This window comes from Podarcis pityusensis (assembly GCF_964106645.2).
Source record: "Podarcis pityusensis genome assembly, chromosome: 7".
Classification (NCBI taxonomy): domain Eukaryota; kingdom Metazoa; phylum Chordata; class Lepidosauria; order Squamata; family Lacertidae; genus Podarcis; species Podarcis pityusensis.
Window position 1 is genome coordinate 46799005 of NC_138031.1, and position 23200 is coordinate 46822204.

General features: G+C 39.7%; 1 protein-coding gene across 2 annotated transcripts; it reads left to right on the forward strand.

Moving 5' to 3' along the window:
* The first annotated feature begins 681 nt into the window (after nt 1-681).
* On the forward strand, nt 682-22645 carry CLUL1 (clusterin like 1). Of its 2 annotated transcripts, XM_081013132.1 has the most exons (10): nt 682-739; nt 2184-2253; nt 13543-13650; nt 14674-14822; nt 16660-16827; nt 17619-18063; nt 18814-18951; nt 19374-19588; nt 20968-21156; nt 22045-22645. In XM_081013132.1, the coding sequence occupies exons 2-9, from the start codon at nt 2235-2237 to the stop codon at nt 21145-21147; spliced, it is 1422 nt and encodes a 473-aa protein (XP_080869258.1). In that variant the 5' UTR covers nt 682-739; nt 2184-2234; the 3' UTR covers nt 21148-21156; nt 22045-22645. The 2 variants fall into 2 exon arrangements, with proteins under 2 accessions (XP_080869258.1, XP_080869259.1); XM_081013133.1 differs by lacking the exons at nt 682-739; nt 2184-2253 and adding an exon at nt 12013-12140.
* Nucleotides 22646-23200: the final 555 nt, after the last annotated feature.

A 23200-nucleotide genomic window follows, 5' to 3' on the forward strand; every position in this document is an offset into this window, starting at 1 on the left:
TCGAAATAAGAATGCACAGAAAGTGGGGGCTTGTTTTGTTTTTAACTCATCACAGTTGCTATGGTTCACAAACACAATGGAATTTTTCAATAACTTTTTGGGGAAATCTCTTTCCCCAAAGTAACAAATAATAACGCTGTTACAGCACAGCAAGCTTGGATTGGTTTTGTGATTATTTATTTGCAATTAGACAACAATGCTGGCTCTTAAAAAGACTAGTCAGCAAAACTGGCATAGCTGAGAAGCAGATCAGCTCCGTGGAATGTGGTTTCCTCAAAATCCTCAGGACTGTGAAACATTACAGAACCAGCTAATGTATCTAGAGGTTTGTTTTACATTTGTCTATGTCTATGTTGTCTATGTTTTAAATGTCAGCCTCATTGTCTTGATGGTCCCCATATTCAGGCTTAGAAAAATAAAAATACCATTGGTTCCCTAGATGAAGATCACTTATTTTTCCATAAAATTCATCAGCACATCTCACTAACTTTTAAAAAATAACCAGAGAAAATAATTGGTTTCCAGAAAACAATATATTGAATATCGAAACTAAAGCCTGGCAGCTAATTTCCCCAAGTAATTCCATCTAGAAGCAGCTGTTTTTAATACACGACTAGAGCAGTGGCAATCATTGTCAGTGGAACGAGGGCAGTGCTGTAGTTAGGGCTGAGCCTTGGGGGTGAAGTCTGAAGCTGAACAATCCTGCCCTCCCCAAAATGATTGCCCAGATCAGTGACAGGTGAGACTGCAGCGACAAGCAGGTAAATGGCAGGTACTCACTAAAGTGAGATATGCACAAAGAGACACCACTGGGATGTGTGCACACGCACCCTTGTATTTTGTTTCTTGTTGCAATGTTTAGAATATATGATATGAATACATCATATAATTTGTGAAGATACCTTGTATGAATGAACAAGATTTCATAAAATGTGAATGTTCCAAGGTACCTTGTTTTAACGCAGTTCTGATGTCACTGAATACAAATCTGTACTTGAACCAAACTTTCCTCCATAGTTTCATCAGTTAAAGTCTGGGAAATAGAACTGCCTTGTAAACAGCACACAAAAGTTACTAGACTGCTTGCCTACACACTTAATGCTATATTAGGTTGCAGTCCTCTATACAAGCAGCAGGGAATAAGTCTCATTGAAGCCAATGGGGCTTACTTCTAAGTAGACAGACATAGAATTGTGCCATTAGTCATTTAGGACTGAAAGCTTTAAAGCAAATAATGAACCAACTCATCTCCAGATATGTCTAAAGGTAAGGGGACCCCTGACCATTAGGTCCAGTCGTGACCAACTCTGGGGTTGTGGCGCTCATCTCCCTTTACTGGCTGAGGGAACCAGCATACAGCTTCCGGGTCATGTGGCCAGCATGACTAAGCCGCTTCTGGCGAACCAGAGCAGCGCACGGAAACGCCGTTTACCTTCCCGCCGGAGCAGTACCTATTTATCTACTTGCACTTTGACTTGCTTTCGAACTGCTAGGTTGGCAGGAGCAGGGACCGAGCAATGGAAGATCACCCCGTCATGGGGATTTGAACCGCCGACCTTCTGATTGGCAAGTCCTAGGCTCTGTGGTTTAACCCACAGCGCCACCCACGTCCCACGATATGTCTAGTTAGAAGCAATTCTTATTTGTCACAGATGACCAAGCCACTGGCTATTTACAAGCTTGATTTCATGTATATTCAAGGAGATGGCATCATTTACTCTAATAGACAATGCTAGCATTTTAAAGATATGCTTTCCAATGGGTGGCTTCCCTGCCCTTAATGGTTAAAATAACAAAAGAAAAAGGAACATATTCAAGTAAATCAATTTACTTTTAGTAGCGCTTGAGGAATGCTTGCCTGATGGAAGCCCTATTTTAAGCACACTTATGTGCATTTGCATTTTATTGAATCTGTATACATGAAGCCACAGTATGAATGTTCAGGATTAACATGTTACACTTTTTCAATATTGGAAGAGCTTATACTTTGCCTTAAAAGTTTTCCTCTAGAGTCTACAGAATAATGGAATAATGTTTCTGCCATCACTATTAATAGAACTAGGTAAGACTGATTAGTCAAGCTTAACCTACTTGCTTTGATACCATCTTTCAACTCTGCTGCCTTCTAAAAACAGGCATAAAGCTCAGTATTGAAAAATGTTGTTTAAAACTCTTTTTGACAGGCACGGGGAAGAAAACGTCTAGTTACACCAAAACCCTGAAGGTTTCAATGCATGGAGTTGATAACATCTGGTATGCCTTCCTTAAAAAATCATACGTAATTTCCGAGAAATTGATTAAAGTCTCAATGGTAATACTGTAGAACTAGAAGCAAAATAGAACTGATTTGTACATTTGTTTGTTGACAGATAATGACATAAATAAATAGAGGCAGATAAAAGAGGCACAGGAAGTGAGCATATACGAAATGACCAGCTGGAATGCTATGAAGCAAATATCTTTCAATAGTCTTTGACCTTGAGAAATCTGCATGGAATTCTAAGTTCTGAATGTCATTTTAGGCATTAAACAGAGATGGAAATGTTGGTGTTTATAAGATATTTGAACCATTGTACAAGTAAATATATCTGTTTACTATGTTTTGGTGCTTTGTTTGCCATTGCCTCCTTCTTCATAGATGCTTTAGACTGATATTATTAATTCTGCATTTTCCACTACCTCATCTTTCTTAGCTTTTGGACAAATAAATAAGGCAGTAGCAATTTATGAGACAATTAAAACCACGTTGTCATTTTCTTATTCAAGACGGGATTTTATAATGCAGAACAGCATCCACAATCGGGCTTAATAAGGTGAAAGCTTCATGAAACAGTTTACAGTGGTACCTCAGGTTAAGAACTTAATTCGTTCTGGAGGTCCGTTCTTAACCTGAAACTGTTCTTAACCTGAAGCACCACTTTAGCTAATGGGGCCTCCTGCTGCCGCTGCGCTGCTGCCACACGATTTCTGTTCTCCTCCTGAAGCAAAGTTCTTAACCTGAGGGTTAAGCGGAGACTGTAACCTGAAGCGTATGTAACCTGAAGCATATGTAACCCGAGGTACCACTGTATATCTATAATAAAAACATTTGACATCTTTCATTGGCTCTCTTTTTAGTTACAGAATATCAGTTTAAGAATAAACTATAGTATGCACACTCATGGACATCTTAAGGTTTGTAACTGAAAGGGTATAATGTTTCATCATTTTGTTTCTTTGTGGAGGCAAATGCATCAGTTGGAATCATATACATTAAACAGTTGAAGAGAAGGAATCTAAATTGTCAACATTTAAAATCTAGATCATATGCAGTTCATCAGTGTGGATATGCCACAGCACAAGTTGCTTTAGATTACTGCTGTATCCTTAAATGTGTGAAATGTTAACAGGCAAAGAGAGCAGTGGTGGATTATCTAAAGGATATGAAACACATCCTTTATATTGCATCAAAATCTCATAAACCACACTGAAATCAATGGGGTTTGCACGCTCCTGGGTACTGTAATTGAAATATCAGATATGCAGTGGTCAGTTTCTAACAGCAAACATGTGGAGGCATGTCTCTATCTTATAACTTAAGATATTCCAGAAATGAACCCAGGTATTTTTAAAATGGTTCTGGGGTTGAGCCCTCAGAGTTCTGCAGTCACCTAGTAATTTTTGAAATTTGCACTGTGGGATTCTTCTCTTTTTTTTAACTTTTCACTGACTCAGCACATATCACATTAAACCTTAGTTTCAGTCATACAATGGTTTAATGTGAGCAAGCAGCATGCTAGAGGACAACACACTCCTGAAAAGTTCCTCTTGCTGCTGCCACAATGTTCTGGATGAAACAAGCCAGCCTAGCTTGTTGGCGTCATCTGAATGAACCTGGGTGCATGGTTTCTTTCTTTCCAAACAAATCAGTATAGTAATAATCAAAATTTGTTCTGGGCTTACCATTTGTGGTTTGCTTGGGGAAAACAAATCATAAGCCCAGGTTCACACAATGACACTGAGTGCTGTGGGAGCTTTGAGGTGCATGCCCTTAACTTTGCTTGTTTGTGTTAAAAAAATAGTTTTATGTGTGACATAAAACTTGGCAACTCTGTCGCTCATGGATTTGATCTGGATGTAATAGCTGTCGCTCATCTGTTGTTTTGTTATTAGGCTGCTTGTTTATTATCCAAGTTAATACATGGCAGCTAATGTTACATATAAATGTTGTTGTTTAGAGGGTAGTCTGCTGATAATTGGGAATCTTCTTGAGCTTTTTAATAAGATAACCTACTGAGTAGATGGGGAGGACAGAGAAATGGCCAAAAAAGGCAATTGGCAGGTTATGAAAACATAAAAAGAGAATGAGGAGAGAAAGAAAGAAAGAAAGAAAGAAAGAACGGGAAAGTGTGCAAGTGTTGAGTTTGCTAGATGTACAACTTCTTGGTCTCCAGGCTATTTTTCCTTTAGATGGTCAGATTTGCCTGCTGATGAATGTAGTTGGTGGGGTCCAGTTTGATTCAGTGGGTTTTCTAGGAGTTCCATTTTCTTTTAATGATGTCAAATTATAACTATTACTCTCCTCCTCCTACTCCTCTACCACCTTTACTGGCACAGGATTTAAGTCACCTATCATGAGAAATCCATCATGGGATTATGTAGAGCAGGACACAGGAATCTTCTTCAAAGCAAAATAATCCTTGTGCCTCAAATGTTTATTTTATTTGAAGAAGTGATAACTTCAGACGCATCCATTCTTAAGGAAATTAGCCCTGAGTGCTCACTGGAAGGACAGATCATGAAGCTGAGGCTCCAGTAATTTGGCCACCTCATGAGAAGAGAAGACTCCCTGGAAAAGACCCTGATGTTGGGAAAGATGGAGGGCACAAGGAGAAGGGGACGACAGAGGACGAGATGGTTGGAAAGTGTTCTTGAAGCTACAAACATGAGTCTGACCAAACTGCGGGAGGCAGTGGAAGACAGGAGTGCCTGGCGTGCTCTGGTCCATGGGGTCACGAAGAGTCGGACACGACTAAACGACTAAACAACAACTCCAGACCCTGACTTGGTTAAGTATCTCCTGTTGTTAGGTAAATTCAAGGTGATATGTTGCCATGAGAACTAACATGGCACAAGAACGCAGAGGTGATAAAGGGTAGAGAAGATCTATATTCTTTCTTCCATTTAGCCAGGGGAAGGAGCAAGGAATCTCTGTGTGAAAAGAACAGATATGCAGTTTTGGAAGCAGAAACAGAGACAACTTTGAGGTTTCCCTATTATTTTTGACATTGATATGCCATCCTTCCTCTGAAAGGAACCCAGATCAGCAAACAAATTAATAACAATACATCCAAAACCATCCAAACGCAATTCCAATACAGATGCAGACTGAGAAATATCTCTACTTAAAAACCCTTTCCAATAGGCACTGAAAAGACAACAGAGAACCATTCCCTACTTTGTTCAGAAACATTTCCTCATTTGCCTGTATTTGTAGCTTCCCCCCACTGTCATCTTGTGGTTTAACAGTTTTAAAAATTCTAAACCAATTTTAATTGCAAACAGCTATCTCAAGTCTGTGAACTAATTGAATTTGTTGTCCAGTCACAAGAGTCAGCTCCTGGTTTTAGATCCCAACAAAGCAGATCTATCTACTAGGCTTGCCTGCTGTCTAGGGCAACTTTGTGCAGGGCCCACATTCTGGCAATGAAATGCATGGACTTACACATAATAGCTTTTCAATCATCTCTCAGCTCTGGGTTATACATGTTTCTGTCAAGCTCCACCATAAAAAGGAAAGCTCAATGCATATGGTAGCAAATGTGGTGGCAGAATAGATAGCTGAGGGTCAGTGGCATGCAAGGCAAGCTGGGAAGGATGGTAGGTGAAGAGTAGACTGCCAGTCCCTAAGGATCAGCAGTCTCAGGAAGCAAAGAGTTGTTGCAGGAATGTGTGAGAAGCAGGTGTCTGTGAAGGAGAAACAACAGATGCAGAGGAGCTCCAGGATCAATAGGAAGATCTTGCCCCCTAAGGGTGGCTAAGCTTTTTGGGGAGCCTAACACCTTGTGGCAAAGCCCCCGGGGGTTGTGTGCTGAAGTACATGGGGCCACACACACAGGCATAAACACGCATACCAACAGACAGGCGCTGTTTGTCCATTCTCAAGTATCTCACCAAGTCCACAACACAGAATGCATCAGTGAAACTGTGTTAAAAGTTACACAATAATGTTAATACAACCTACACAGATATGGGCTGCGATCCAGCTGTTCTGGTGTGCATCAAAACACTCTGCATGTACTGTGAGGAAAGGTGAAACACATCCCTCTCTGCTCCTCTGCAGATCTGCGATTCACAGTGATCACAGGAGACAATTTGCCCAATTCTCCACTGATTGGGGCCCTGATCTGAAATGAGCTCTGTTGGAAAGTGCTCAGTGCTCTGAGAAGTACTAAAGGCTTCTGCCTTGACCAGGAAGGGCACCCTGGAGGTCTCTCTTGAAAAATTCTTAGCTCTGCAGATGTGTTCATACAAAGACTACTGAGTGCTCAGATGGCACTCAGCAATGTGGAAGCAGTTGTGGAACTGATACAATCATGCTGCCATGGTCATGACAGCAAAGACCCCATTCAGCACTGTAAATCCAAGAAAGAAAAACGATGCTGATTCTTACACCACAGCACTTAAGATCTCCATTCCATTGCAGAGCCCCAATGCAGTTTGCAAACTTTAGAAAAATGTTTGGGAGGTTTTTGGATCTACAGAAAATCACTTGCCAGGGACAGGGGATGAATCAGACCCTCAGGCTGGGTGGTCACCACTCCTGAGCTAGAGCACCAAACTTCTTGTATCCAGCTCTGTCCAAATGAGTTTCCAGCTTGGACCAACACTTCCCAGAGTTGAATGCCATGGCCTTAATAAGAGCTGGAGAAGGCATGATCCACCACACCCAAAACATTTCTAGGAAACCAGCTCATAAGAGTACAAGAGCACAACTCTGTCCCTGAACAATGGCGACAACAGTGACTTACTTCATGGGAACTTTGTGCAGATATATGAGAGGCATCTTATAAATCAGTTCATACGTTAAAAGGGTCTATGGAAATGATATAATAACTCCTCTTTAAGTTGATATGTAAAACGATATATATTGGATCATGCTTCATTGCTTTTGAGGGCAGCGTGACTCAAAGCAAAGTGGCAAATTACAATGGGAAAATGAATCCTAGCCAGTGAAAGTGAGATTTAGAGTCATGCCATCCCCTTTCCCCCTAATATCCTTCTAATTGTCCTTTATAAGAAACATATGGGGGCAGGCAAGACATCCCTCAAACACAATCTGTTTTGAATCTTAACATGACATTGGGCAAGCCTAGTAATGGGGATATTATGACAGGATTAATAGTTGGTTAGCTCCCTCTAAACATTGCCCCGAGCTATGCGTCATTGCCAGCAACCTCAGAATTCAAAAGCTTTAAGCTTGGAGGTTGGCACCACCATGCTTGTCTTTATACAGCAGCCATTTTCTAAACGCTGAACGCAGAAGATTATTGATAATGCAGAATCAAGGCATGACTGGTAAGCAAAAAATGGTGGCTGCTGGTAGCAACAGAGGTGGGAAGGTTGCAGTACAATGCCAACTCAGCATATATTTTTTAAAAGGTTATCAGTAGTTTCAGGGAACTGACATCGGAGCCAGAGGTGGAGGCGAGGCTCTCAAGCGATGCTGGAGAAGGGCCCAGCAGGGGGACAGGCGGCTCACCAGCTGGGGAAGGAAATCAGTGTAACACCAGGGATAAAGGGGGGCAGATGGGGGAATCGGCAAGGGGGCTCCAGGACTCCTCGCTGGAGATCAGCGAGGAGAGCACGGGTCCTCCGCTACCTACGCCCTCCCTGCGCAGAAGACTTCCGTGCAGGGAGAGTAGGAGGAGACTTGGAGTCAAACAACTTTTATGCTGGAAAAGGTTTAAGAAACGCCCACTGACGGATTCTGCTAGCGACTGAACAGCCACGAAGTGTAGGGCTGTCCAGACAGAAAAGGTTTAACAAGGCAAACTAGCCAGGAGTGGCATCAACTTGTGCACGAGTAACCCCCATTTATTACAAGTAGCACCCGTACACTTCAGTTAAGGGATAGTTTAGGGGCGTTGGGAGTCCTGCACCATGTGGAAAGCCACAGGTTCCTCCTCTGCTCTTTCAGGTATATGACTCCACTCACTATGGGTGCTACTACTTACAGCAGTGGCATGCATTAGCCTTCCACTGAATATTTCTTTCCCAGAACATATGTGAGCTCATCTTTCTAACTTTCTCTCTGCTGATTCTCCACAATAGTCCTTACCTATCCTCCCTGCAATTCTCCTTCCATCTATGTATGCTTCAATGATGAGTTCCATCTTTTCGCACCACAACCAGTGTTTATATGTAAGAACTTCGAAACATTATGAAATTACATGCCAGCAATAAATGGGCAGCAAAGCAGTCAAATCCCTAGCTGTAAAAACACCCGTTAATAAGATAATTTTAAAGAAAAGACACTCTGCAAGTCATCATTCTAAATTTCAGCAACTTTTACTTCATACAGTTAAAACTGGAATTAACTTCATACTGCTTATAATTATTATAACTTACAAAGGGTTGGATCCAGACTTGCTGTTCTATGTTGAGAAGGGCTCCTTCCATCAGCCAAAGTACCTCAGATCCAGGTGAGGCTCCTCTGAACAGGAAGAGGCAATATTTGCTGATTTCTCCTTCTCCTGCTGGCCAACTCCATTGCTGCTCTAGAGGATCCCCAACTTTATGGAACAGATTTAGGAGCGGGGGCAGAGGGAACCAGCAAAAATCATATCTTCCCTCCCCATTTAGTGGAATTCTGTTCCAGGCAGAAATCAGTAAAATGTAGATTGGGGGAGGGGGTTAAGAATAAATAAAAAACCATCAGTTTCAGGCAGAACTGTAACTGCTTCCTGAAGCCACTTCTGTTCAGCTGCAGCTATGAGTAGAGTGTGGTCTTACAAAATATTTTGAAGAAGTGTTACTTTTAAGCATCAGTCATAGGGGAATTTCCCACCCTTTAGACTGTTGGAAACATGACAATATTACAGACTTAGCCCAAGACAAGGGATCTGGGGTGGTATCTGACTGAGCAGACACAGCATTATTGCTGCAGTGAGGTGGGGTACCTTCTGTCGCAGCCATCTGAGAAATGCTATGTGGCAACAGATACTATTTGAAATAGATAAAGTTCTTGGAATTTATAGCACTCACAGGGTGAAAGCCAATGTAGCACTAAATGAATGTTCTCTCAGTGTAAAGATTTCTGCTTGTACAATTAATATTCTCCCTTTCTTCTCCTCTGTACCCCCAATCTCTTAAGGAGATTTGGAGAGCATGCAAGGCACACACAGGGGCAGGAGATGGAGGGAAAATCCAGTTGCACAAGCAGGAATCCTTGCAGTAATAATACTGCCCAGAATTTGTTTGGCTGCATGTGTGCGGAGGTAGGGTATTGGAGGTAGTTCTTTGTTTGTTTGCTTCCTGCAGTAGCCTTTTGTATGGTCTATAGAGCACATCTGTTTTTGGGAATCTACTTCTGCATGTAGAACATTATCACTGGATCAGAGGATGACACACACACAAAAGAATTTTCTTCATATCAATTTAATTTACTTTTGGGCAACTCTGGGCAAAACAAACAATAACAATAGAAACGGTATAAGACATTAGTAGGAATTTTATTATTATAGGGTGCATGCCAAACCAAATTTCTTGAGACAGATTTGTAAGTTTTAAGAATATTGAATGAGATTTTTTTTTTTTTAAAGTGCAACACATATTCTCACTTTAGGGACTTAAGGTTCTTGAATGTTTCCAATACCCTTTTAAAAGCTGTCAAACATCCTTGTCTCCTAAAAGGGTATTTACTATTTGTTAATTCCCACAAGGCATTTTCACACACTTCATGAGTAAGTGGCTCGCCCCTCGCCCCCCCCCCACGCACACCACACACACTTTTTACTATGTTAACATCCACAACGAAAGCCAAAGGAATTTGCAGACCTTTGTGCATTCCATGTCATATTACTTGGGGCTGGAATGCTGTGTCACAACCTGGGTGGCTTAGAGTAAAATAATGCATTTCTTTCCCCCTTAATATTTGGAATCCACACATTTTCTAACAGATCATTTATTCTCAGTAATTCACATTTTATCATAGCAAATATTTTATAACAGATGCTTTCCTTATTCTGTGCTTGCTCACTGTCATAACACTGCTAGTTTATGAAGCAAGATTATTCCTGCTTCCTGGATGTAGCTGGGTTGCTTCCACACTACTCATTTCCCCTGGAATGGCAGCCAAACTTCATGCAATGCTAAGGGCACAATATCTCTTTCAGAAATAGTGTGTGAGTAGGATCTGGATTGGGACTCTAAAATAGATGTGCAGGAGGGCTCTAGCCTTTGCCCCCTACTGCTGCTGATTTGTATGAGGCCCTCACTTTTCTGCAATTTGCATGAGGAAAAGTTCCCATTTGCTTCTGTGGGAGCTCCTTTTTTGCAATGCAAATTGCATAGGTCTAAGATTTAAAGATGCAGGTGGTGCTGTGGTCTAAACCACTGAGCCTCTCAGACTTGCCGGTCAGAAGGTTGGCAGTTCGAGTCCCCGCGACAGGGTGAGCTCCCGTTGCTCGGTCCCAGCTCCTGCCAACCTAGCAGTTCAAAAGCACATCAAAGTGCAAGTAGATAAATAGGTACCACTCCGGCGGGAAGATAAACGGTGTTTCCGTGCGCTGCTATGGTTCACCAGAAGCGGCTTAGTCATGCTGGCCACATGACCCGGAAGATGTCTGCTGACAAACGCTGGCTCCCTTGGCCTGTAAAGCGAGATGAGCACCACAACCCCAGAGTCATTCGTGACTGGACTTAACTGTTAGGGGTCCTTTACCTTTTAAAGATTTAAAGCTCCCCGATACCCCACTCCTAAACACTGGCCAGAATCTCCCCTCCCCCATTTCTTGGGGGGGAAACCAAGTTAAGGGCAAAACACTTGATCAACATCACATGTAGTTTGGCTCTCTTTCACTCAGTTATTATGGGGAATTCAGATGTCGTCACTGACAAACTGCTGCATCCCCATGTTTTCTATATTGTACTCCAATCAAGACCTGGTTTGAGTCATTAATCTGGCTTGTTCAGTGGGTAGACAGGTCCTTGAGACTGTTATTGATGCCCACCCACCTGCATTGCTGGCTTGCCTCATTTTGGTGTTGCTTGAAGCTGGCCCTTATAATCACTCATAAGTTGCATCCACCCCGTACATTTAAAGAACATGGCTTCCTCCAAAGAATCCTGGGAACTGTAGTTTGTTAAGGATGCTGGGGATTGTAGCTCTGTGAGGGGTACTGTTTGGGGGAATTTATGTACTTAAAATGTATGAGGTGAATGTAGTCTAAGCAAGTGTGTTTTTGATTTATTTTAAATTAAAAATAAATATTTTTAATAAAGATAAAATAAACAAGCAAGTAAGCTCCCATGGAAATGAACAGGCTGATAAAACATATTTGGGATAATTTTGTAATAAAGGTCTAAATTCAAAGACTTGGTCAAAGGGGAAAAGTCAGACATCCCCCGGGTATGCCCCCAAGGCCTTGAGTTTATCTAAAGTAAATTGTTAGACCCCTGGCAAAAATCTTGTACTGTCGGGCTGTCCGAAAACAGAACAACATATAAAGCACACCATTAAATTGTTCCAGAGTTATAAGAAACAGGCCAGGTTAAAAATAGATGAATTATACATTTCAAAAGGCCTAAAAAGAAGGGCTGTTGCAATATTTTGGCTTTTCTCTCTGGCTTTAAGAGGCAGGAAGCCATTGACAATTACATCTAGCTTGCTCTACCCAAGAAAACAGTAAATCCACTTTCCCACAGTTGTGTCTTATGCTCCCTCTAGTGTTTATTTTTGGATGTAAGCACAGGCAGGCTGGAGAGGAAAATCCTGGAGTCTAATCACAACATGTCCCATTAATAGGATTAAGTACCTTGTCATTAGATAAGTAGTACATGGCAAAATCTGTGACACTCATGGAAATTAGAACAGCATCCTGCCTTGGTCTTCCCTGAAGCTTGAAAGAGGTTTGCAAGAAGACGCATCAGAATTTGTGGTAAATATCACATCTTGTTGGTTCTATTAGTAAACAGCATCTTTTTTCCCCATAAAATGTGCTGGCCACCTGCTATTGCTGGGCCTACAAATATAAAATCCATGACCTACATTTGTAGGTCTGAATTGTAACTGATTTTATTACTATTCATTTGATATCACTACACCTTCTAAAAAATAAATAAATAAAAACCTAGGTACAATTACTTGAAAAGAAAAGGAGAAGAAACTAATACAAAACTTTATTTTTTTTCCTTAGTAAAACAAGAATTGTGTGGTATATATTAATAATATATTGCAAAAAGTGAAATATTTTACAAAATGTAAAAGGGAACATTATGACTTGGGCAGGCAAGATCCAGCCAAAGTCAAGCAGTTTAAATTCACCCTTGATATCAGTGGGAAAATTAAGCATGTGCATAAATTTCCTGACCTGGAATGAATGGGACTGAAAGGTGTTTTATTAGACTCCAGAGCATATAGTGGAGAAGGTGGGAAAAAAAATATATGTGTTTTAGTCATTAACTTCAATAGGAAGTTGATTACACTGGATACATTTTCATTGATACTGATACCCCACACATATTACATGTTCTGCATTATTTTAAATAACACCGAAAACAGCTTTAGACCGTGGAAAAGCTAGTTATTTTCAGGAGAGTTAATGAATCCCATTTTAACATGTATATTATTTGCAAAATCATCTCTGCTTAGCAAAATGGGAACACTTTTGGTTTTAATTTTTACACTTCCTGAAGCAGCGAAAGAATGGAAAAGGTTTTCATTAAAAGTTAATATATATTCTTGGGAGGGGGGAGAAGAGGAGACACTTTGATACAAAATGTCAGGTTTAGCATCATTTGAAACATTGCCACAATGTTGTTGCACTGTGTGTTTCCACTGTTATAAGATATTGTTACATACTAAAGCATTTTACTACTGGCAGAAGCAGTCTTAAAACTGGGCCATTCTTTGAAGAATTTTTTTTTTTTTTTTACAAAATGCTGGGGGGGAATATATATTATCATCGCAGTAAGAAAATACTAAATGCACAATATTTCTAAATTACCGCATTTTTCGCTCTATAAGACGCACCAGACTACAAGACGCACCTAGGTTTTGGAGGAGGAAAACAAGAAAAAAAATATTCTGAAACCCAGAAGCCAGAACAGCAAGAGGGATCGCTGTGCAGTGAAAGCAGCAATCCCTCTTGCTGTTCTGGCTTCTGGGATAGCTGCGCAGCCTGCATTCGCTCCCTAAGACGCACACACATTTCCCCTTACTTTTTAGGAGGGAAAAAGTGAGTCTTATAGAGCAAAAAACCCGGTAATCTTCCTAGCTGTCTGAGATGTATCTGAAAACCAACTCATTAACCTTTTGTATTGTACTCATTCCTAATGCAGAAAACATGAAGCCTGCGCTGTTCTTAATAACGTACTTATTATGTCTGAGGGGACATCAGTGTGCACCTACTGTGGAGGGAGACATAAATTTTGTGGAAAACCTGAAAGGTATGTACATGTTAAACCTCTGTGCTGGCCACTATATTTCTGAATAGACAAGTGAATAAAGAAGCCTCATTTGAACCTGGGAACTTCCTACCTCTTTGCTAGGGAGACATTTTCAAGATCACTGTAAACAGATTAGCTATCGCTTAATCCCATTTTACTGTCCTGCTGTAATAAATGTGAGCATTCTAGTCCATGCTGGTAATTGCAAATATAACACCACAACATGTTAACCATTCTACACTAATTGACATGGACCACCAAGATATAGTCTTCTGTATATGGATTATAAAATGATTAGTATCACTTCTAGATCAAATAAATAGGGCAATAATACTATTCTGTGCATATCGACTCAGAGGTAAACTCCACTGAGTTCAATAGGACTTGGCTTTCCTGTCAGTGTGAATTGCCTAGAACCTAAATTAATGGGAAATCAGCAAGACTCTTGGTTGGTCGTAAGCCCTCTGTATGGAATTAGTTACCTCAGTTATCAATCTGATGGTTTCTGGGGCTATTTTTATTGCAAAGCCTGATTTGAAAAGGACCAAGTCATTTAAAAAAATCAACAAGAGAATCTGCAGTGATATTAACATAGTCTGTTCAGTAACTAACAGTACAGTAATTCTATACAGTAACAAGATGGCCTGGCTGAATTGCTCATGAAATCCGTTGGCTTTTTGCCATTGGGAATAATGCCAAGATGCCTACATTATTTTGACAAAATGTGTTGACACTTGTATGAAATATAGTTTATATGATGAGCATTCTGTAACTTTATTTGAAAATTACGGTTCAGTAAGTTGAAACATATGATTGCTGAAAAGCATAAACTGCATATGATTAACAGGAGATTCTAGTCCAGATTATCTGTTTGTATATACATTGAGGACAGAAGCAGAAAGACCCAGTATTATTATTATTTTTCTAAGTAGCATGTGTTAATTGTAATTCAGCACCTAGGCCACAATTTAAGGGATTGTTCATTAAAATTATTACTAATAATAATATGGCGTTTCCCCTCAGTTTTATCTGAAGTTGGAGAGAAATATGTAGATGAAGAGGTAAAGAATGCACTGATTGGCATTAAACAGATGAAAATTATGATGGAAAGAAATGAAGTCAAGCACACTGATCTGATGAAAACTTTAAAGAAGAGCAGTGAAGAAAAAGAGGTGAATTTAGTCATCACAGTTTTAGACCTGGAGTGACTCAAATGTATGACATAACTGTTTTCAATGCTGGGACAAAGGGTATGACCCTTTTTTGAATGCTGTTTTGTTACTTAAATGGAGATGTGATAAAATGGCAATCTTTCTAAATCAGATAATTGAAGCTTGGAGAATAAGCACTCCGAGTCACAAAACATGGGCCTTAAAGGAATGCAGCACTCTAGTTTTCAGAACGTTACCTTGGACAACCTCCACATAGAATAAGTTGCTCAAAGAAATAAACATTTGAGCTATATGATAACTACATATTTTGCTGCACGTGAGAGAGAGAAATGTTTTTGATGTGCTCAAACCATTGTAAGTCAGTGCTTGTTTATTAGGGTGGTTAGGAATGTTGAATAAATGCAGCACTTTGTTATTAAAAACAATATTGTTCAAAATTCCTTGTGCATTAATCCCTTTAAAAGGAAGCATGCATGTTTTCTAGGAAATCCTCTCCAAACGATAATAAATTGCCAGGAGTCCCTAGTATCTATTTTGGAATAAAAACAACAGATGAGTGCCATATGGTATGAAGCTGAGGTTTGCTTACCTGAAACTGTTCGTACAACTGTGGTTAAGAAGTAATCACTCTCTAGAATTGGAACACAACCATGCTAAGGTGCTCCCCTAGCAGGACCATGGAAATGGAGGGAAGGAGATTTCAGAGTCTTCAGGAAGACTAACAACAAGAACAACAAATGCCTTGGACTCAGGGAGTTAATGTGCCTTACCATGTTCATCTTCTGAGACACAAACAAGTCTCTACTGTCAGCTATACCCTTCTGCTATCAAATCCAGGAAGGGCTGGACAGCTGTTCCTATAGTATCACTGCTCAAAGGAGTAGCTGAGGTTGTGATTTGCCCCTGGTGCCAGCTCTATCGAGAAGAGCTGTCAACCAGTGGTAGAACACATGCTTTTCATGTTCCATGTCCATTCCCCAGGATCTGCAAGTAGAGCTGGGAAAGATTCCTGCCTGAAGACCTGTTGCCAATCAGGGTTGCAGATAACTCTGAGTTAAATGTACCAGTGAGCTGACTCATATGGCAGTTTCATGTGCTCATATGGCATGGTGATGGTGGTGGTGGGGTTAATGGAAGGGGGATAAACGGAGGGGAGATAGCCTTGCTTTTGCGGTGCCTCCTCACAGGTCATTGTGTTGCAAGATCCCACCTGATTTACCATATATTTCTGTGTATAAGACTAGGTTTCCCCCCTCAAAAATAATATAAAAAATTAGGGTGCGTCTTATACACGGATAGTCTCTTCCCCCATTTTCTTAAATCTGAGTCCCCCAAAACAGGGGGTGTCTTATACATGGGGGCGTCTTATAGACGGAAAAATACGGTATATGCTTGTTAGCATATAGGAAGCTGCCTTATCCAGAGTCAAACCAATAGTTCATCTTTCTCAATATTGTGGATGCTGACTGGCAAAGGCTCTCCAGGGTTTCAGAGAGGAGGCTCTCCCACCCTGCCAGGCATTGAACCTGAGACCTTCTGCATGCAAGGCAGATGTTCTACCACTGAGCTATGGCCCTTCCCCATGATCTAGTTGTTGACTGAAGCAGGGGGGGAAATATGACTGGCACTATCCTTGAACACAGAAATGCAGAAATCTTAACTTGAGGATTATTAAGCACAAACATTGAATGTGCCCGAAAGTGGATTTCTGTTTCAGCAGGGGACACAGCAATTCTGTAGAAAGAATGTATAACTAAGGCCAGTTTTCAAAACGCTGACGTGTATTCTGAATTAAGTAACTTTGTGATCCATAAGTTATAACCAATTCCTTAATTAGGAAGCTATAAGACTTATGAATGAGGTCAAAGAAAGACTGGAAGACGAAGAGCAAATATGCCAGGGGTCTCTGAAGAATTTATGGGACGAGTGCCAATCTTGTCTAGAAAGTAACTGCATGAGATTTTATACCACCTGCCGCCATGGCTTCTCCACATTTACAAGTAAGGTAAGAGGCATGTGAGGGGAAGCAGCATAACTGTATATAGTATGTATTCTGCTAAAAGCTAGGGCTGTGTGCATGCCATCATCTTGAGAACCCACAGAGAAAAAAGGAGTAGAGTTGAAATCACAGCTTTCTCCAGCTTTATTTTTATTTTATTCAGCATCTTCAAAAGTCAGAGGTGGAGCTTTAGTGCATCACATAACCCTTTGCTCTTTGTTTTGATCAGCAGAAGCAGATTAAAATATAATCAAGATGCACGCAAATTTTGCCTGGGTTCATAAATTATAGGAGCCACACAGCTTTTCTTGGTGTAGAATCTGAGTTACCTTGTTGCAAAGTATTGACCGGAGGGTTTGACAGTGCCGAAACAGCTCCTTCATCCCGTAATCCTAAACAAAAGGAGAGTAAAATTGGTTGGGCACAGTGGGACTTGCTTCCAAATAAACATAGGATAGCACTGTATATCCCACGGACTGCCACCTACCCTAAGTTGGATCAGAATTTTCAATAATGATACTCATTGTCCAAGTAAGATGCTTGATTTTCTGGTCCTTGGTTAATTTGAAAGATAATACTTGCTTTTGTGCATTTCATTTTAAGGTTAAATGAATACAGCTGCCATGACATATTAGAGTATGGCGTCTCAGCATAATTCAGTTAATATGGAAAATTTGCATTTCAAAAAGTTTGGGGTGTTTCCATGCATGTGCTTTCGAAACATTCCTTTGCACCAATTACCAAAGGATGAGAATTGGACAATTTGCTGACAGGAACTATTTTCTCTCCACACGCAGGTTGAAGATTTTTTCAAGAAATTGACTCCATTATCACTTCCTGTTTATGAGCTTCAAGAGCAAGATCTCCAGTTTAAGAAAAAACCTGGAGAAGAGGATGCCCAGCTGGCACAAATGGAACACTTGTTCAACCAGCTGTTATCTGACGTGGGCACAATCTTTGAAAAAAGCTTTGTTTTTTTCAAACGGATGCAAAAAGAATTTGATCAGTCTTTCCAAATGTATTTCATGTCTGATCCAGACTTGACGGAGCCCTATTTTTTGCCAGCTTTTTCTGAGGTAACTGTAAGAAACCCCATTCCCCCTAAAGACTGGGAGGCACCAGGCTTCCTCCAACTAGTTTTTGACTTCAGCAAAACTGTCCTGGAAGGTGTTGGTGAAGTGATTACTGAGGTATTTGAAGAATACCGAGAGACTGCAAGAGACATGGCAGAACAACTTAAAGGCAAGTTGTAAAACTCGCATTTTAATATCACTAGCATTGAACCTTTACTGTAGTTTTTTGCATTTTTAGGAGCGTATCGATTCAGGCTGGTGTAAATCACTGCAATGCTATTGTAATATATTTTATAATGTTGTTGTTATTTATTGCATTTACATCCCACCTTTTTCGCCAAGGGTCTCAAGGTGGTGTACATCATTCTCTCCCTCATTATTTAATCCCAACAGCTGCTGTATGAGGTAGATTAGGCTTCAAGTTAGTGACAGGCCCAAGATCATACAGTGATATTCATGGCCAAGTGGGGTTTGGATCCTGGTCTCCCAGGTCTTAGTCCAACACTCTAACCCATAGGTAGGCAAACTAAGGCCTGGGGGCCGGATCTGGCCCAATCGCCTTCTTAATCTGGCCCACTGAAAAAGGTTGCTGACCCCTGCTCTAACCACTACACTACACTGGCTATCCAAAAAGCAGCAATTGTATTCACTGGATTGATTTCTATTCCGGTCAGGGGATGAACAAACTTGATTTCCCATCCACCTCATTTTAGGTTACTGACAGTTCCCTATGCAAACATCATCAGACTGCCACTCTCAGCCTCATAAATATGTCTGCTGCTTTTAAGCTGGTTGTTTCATGTCTACTTTGAGGTTTAAACCACTCAAGATCATATTTTACTTAATTAGATCTATGTTATCGTTAATGTAGTGTACCATGTGTACTGTATTGTTAACATTGTATGCATGTTTACTCTAGATTCTGATGGAAGTGGAATGTTCTCTAAGAACATGGCCGACCATGAGAGAACTCCGTGCAATAAGCTGCGTCAGAATTCATCGGGATGCCCTCAATTTCATGAGAGATGCCAAAAATGTCAGGATCATTTTATGCGAGGTAAATAACGGCCCTGTTCATCACCAACGATACTACTGTCAATTTCTGTTTTGCAAAATAGTCATAACTATTTAGATTTAATTGCTGATGAAATGGTTTTGAGAAGCCACAAAAACTGAGTCAAATGATTCAGTAAAACTTTCCTAAGGACAAAATATATTGTAGTAGGTGTTTTTACTTGCTATAGTAAAACCAGGGTTAATATCAACTACATACATGTCCAAAACTACATACTGATAAGCCCACAACAGAATCCAGATGCATAGACACTGTTCTGCAACTTAAGACTTTTTATAACAATTTTGAGAATAGGTACTTCTATAGATTGATAAGCAATTACACTTTTTAAAAATATATGAATTTTTAAGAATATTTCTTAAATTTCTTTAGGAAGTTTTCTACATTTTGTTTGATTCCTATAGTTTGCCCCGATGTTCCTGAACTACATACAAAGTATGATGATGCCTCTAAGCTGGTGAACATCTCTGGTGAGCAATACCAACAGATTCTCCAGATGGTCAAACGTCACACAGAAGACACAGCCTACCTGTTGAATAAAATGAAAGAAAGATTTGGCTGGGTGTCCGAACTTTCCAACATGACTATTGGACCAGAAAACATTTTCAATATAGTAAAGGTAAATGCCACCCATTAAAATGCCACTGCACAATGATCTCTCTGTTCTGTTTCACTGATATTTATTGCTTCAGTACTGCCTAGGGAAAATGTGTGTGTGTTATTTTTGTTCTTTAAAATACTAAGCTCTTGCGGAGGTAGATTTTAAGTATACTTGATAATCCCTTGATGATCTGAAACTCCAGAGCTTAGACACTAGCCTACTCTAAATCCTTTTAGTGTGATGATGGTTAACTGACCTGTATCACCATCTGACAGCAGTGAAATGGCACAAACTGGTTTGAATTTCTGTAAATTACTTTTCAGGAAGAAAAGAGTTTTGCTAGCATCTGACAGGCGTCTTCTTTAGATCAATATAACAAAAACATAGCTCAGGGCAAAGGGAATGTTATAATCCTTCAGGCACATAGGGTACAAGTCATGCAGTGCCTCCAGTAATTTTCCAAAAGGTGTTCTGGAAAAAAAATCAAGCTCTCACTTGCACTGAAAATTATAAAGGAAAGATAAATTATGCTATATTGCATACAATTTTACATAGTACCCCAGGGTGACTTAAGAAGGAAAAAAAACCAGTTGTTGAGAATTTGTTTTGTAATCCATGGATGAGGAATTGGCATTACCAAGACCAGGAGTCTAGGAGGTATTGCTTCTGGTTGTGCCCATCTGGGAACTCAGTGCAGAACCAACATATGCTGGAGGGTTCAGGAGGTGCAACTGCTGTAGTCTCTGGAAATTCATATTTTTCTCTCCAGGACTCCTGGCTGCTTGAGTACCAGTTTGGAGAATCTGTACCTTAATTGGGCTCTTGGAACAGACAAATTTCTGCTGCTAAAAATTGTTTAACGCTGCATTCTACTGTTTATATTGATGCTTTTAAGTTTTGATGCCTTTAATTACGGTAATAAGGGTATTTATATACTGCTTAATAATAACATATAATGCATTGTATTGTATACTTTATTTTACTCTTTTATTTTTGCAAGCTCCCCCCCCCCCCAGAACATATGCTGATGGGTAGCTCCATGAATATGGCAAATGAAATAAAGAAAAGAAATAACTAAAATGTGGACAATATATTATCAAATATTATTGAAACTATGCCCCAAATTGCTAGCTTTTTTCTGGGCCTCTGCATCCCTAATAGCTACCATCAAACAGTTAGAAATGTATTTCCCATCATCAAAATAATGATGATGATGATGGTGATGATGATGATAAACAAAACCAAATCAAACAATACAATTTTAGATTGTATTTGATTAATAAACTAATTTAAGAGCGGCACTTTAATATTCCTCCCCTTAAAACTGAGAAGTTCAAAAAATGATGGTGTGTCTTGAGGTGCCATATTCTCACATATGTTGCTTGGTTCTCCTTCAGGTGTCATCAAGTGTCAAAGGAGGTGAAGCTGCCAGTCCAAATGAAACTGTCGTAGATGTGAATATTTTGACTTCACCTACTTTTACTGTCAAGGTTCCCCAAGATCTGGACACTGAGAGTTCAGAATTCATTGAATATGTAGCAGGGAAGGCTTTACAGCTTTACAAAAAGAATTTCTAGGAAAGGCAAGTTGATTTTCTTTACATTTTAAAAAAACAACAACGGTTAAATTGTAATTTGTAAATTTTGTTTTACAGACAGGCTTTCGTTACTGAGAATGGGTGGTTGAAAGCAATCATTTACCACAGGTGCACTTGTTGTGGCAAAAGTTTCCTTAACGCTTGACAGGATGAGATGACTAAGCAAGTCCAGCATTAGGGAACACACTGGTAGTTTGGTCATCTGAATGGCTTCTATGCCAGAGTTTATTGAAATACAGCCCCTCTTTGTGTTCCACCCACTGCTTTTTTAGTTACCAGTGGATATACACTCACACAATGGATTCTCTATTTGTGTGGTTATTTGTTTGTGTGTGTGGGAGAGAGAGAGAGAGAGAGAGATGGAGGGAGAAGGCAGACAAAATGAGTTTAGCAGCATGGGACTAGTGGATCTTGCCTGTGTGAGTAGACTCCATTACAGGATGGTATGGCATAATAAATAAAAATAAATAGCCCATTCTCAAGCCTGAACCTCAGGAAGATGGTGACAAAACCAAAGGTTGTTAGATTTTCTAAGTCCAAAGGCCTGATGTTTTCCTAACTAATGTAAAAGTCCTGCACTGCTGCTGAGGAGTGAAGAGATGCATTGGTGCAGTGGCATACATTATATCCTTACAACTTTGGGAAGTTTTCAATGTTGGATGTTTTATTGTGTTTTTAATATTCTATTGGGAGCCGCCTAGAGTGGCTGGGGAAACCTAGCCAGATAGGCGGGGTATAAATAAATTATTATTATTATTATTATTGTTATTATTATTATTATTATTAACATTTAATGATTTTTTTTTTAGGTTTGTTATGAAACTTTATTCGTTGTTAAATAATACTATTTGTTTTTGTTTTTTATCTCCCTAGAGAGGAAGAAGTGAACAGTGATTCCTACTTTGAATCCAGCATATTCTCCTTTAGCAAAGTACACCAAAAGTCATCATACAGAAAAAACCTGCAGATGATAAAATGTTTAATAAATGTGTTGAATATCAGTATGAATGTAACTCTTACGATTTCTCTCTGCATTCAGTTAATGAGAGCAAATCTAAAGAGATATAGCTGGTGAATACTGAAAATGTTTCTCCTTAGCATTTGGATTATGTGTCCAAAGAGAGGGGGTAAGAAATACATGCATAGATTTCAGTATTCTTTCCAGTAATGTAGACGTTGGCAGAGGTATTTTCAAAGTATACTAAAGTCCTGAATATGTAGTTCCACTTATTAATGATTTAGATCAGTTTTGCATGTGTGCTCTGGTTAAGGAACCTGCTCTATTTGCTCCCCACACTATACCATAATGGCACGTATCCAAAGCATGGTATCAAGTCTTTACATTGTAATGGCAATGAAAGAATAGGCTGTGTCCTTCTCTACTTGACAGGGTTCACTGTGTAGAGGGTGAAATCGCAGAGAGCAAACCTGAAGTGCACATACAAAGCCATCTTCAATAGTGTATGAATATTCATTTTTTTCATACTTACTCTTTATATTCTTACTTCCCAAATAAATAAAAAATGCATCAACCTCTTATTTGTAGTTTGAATAATTTTATAACTAGAATCAATTCACTCATTGTGGGACCAAGTTATATTTTATGAGGACAATCAAATAGCTACAAATTAACTGTGCAGCTTTTGACTTCTCCAGAACTCTTTATTAGGCTGGTCTAATAAACATATTGTTCTAAGAGGGATTTTGGAAATTTTCTTATAGATCCTTTTTCTCTATTTTGTTTTCACGGCCAAATCCAGGCAATTTCCTATTAAATGAAGAGCAAGTAACTTTATGCAAAATTAATATTGTATTCTTTGTGATATTCAAATAGTTGGACATTGCTGGAACAAGATTTTGAGTTTTACTCAGCAGTGCATCTTATCTGACCGTTCATACATTATAAGAATGCAGGTGCAGTCAATTTTGCGCTTGCGTTTTAAGAATGTAACATGGGAAACCAGCTGTACTCCATACTGTTATCCAATGTAATCTAAAGGTATGTTCCCTGATATCAGAATATTTCCAATTTC

Coding starts and splice junctions, on each gene's coding strand:
- CLUL1 (XM_081013132.1), top strand. Junction 14,823..16,659: donor AGAGCAGTGAAGAAAAAGAG/GTGAATTTAGTC, acceptor TTCCTTAATTAG/GAAGCTATAAGACTTATGAA. Junction 16,828..17,618: donor TCTCCACATTTACAAGTAAG/GTAAGAGGCATG, acceptor CTCCACACGCAG/GTTGAAGATTTTTTCAAGAA.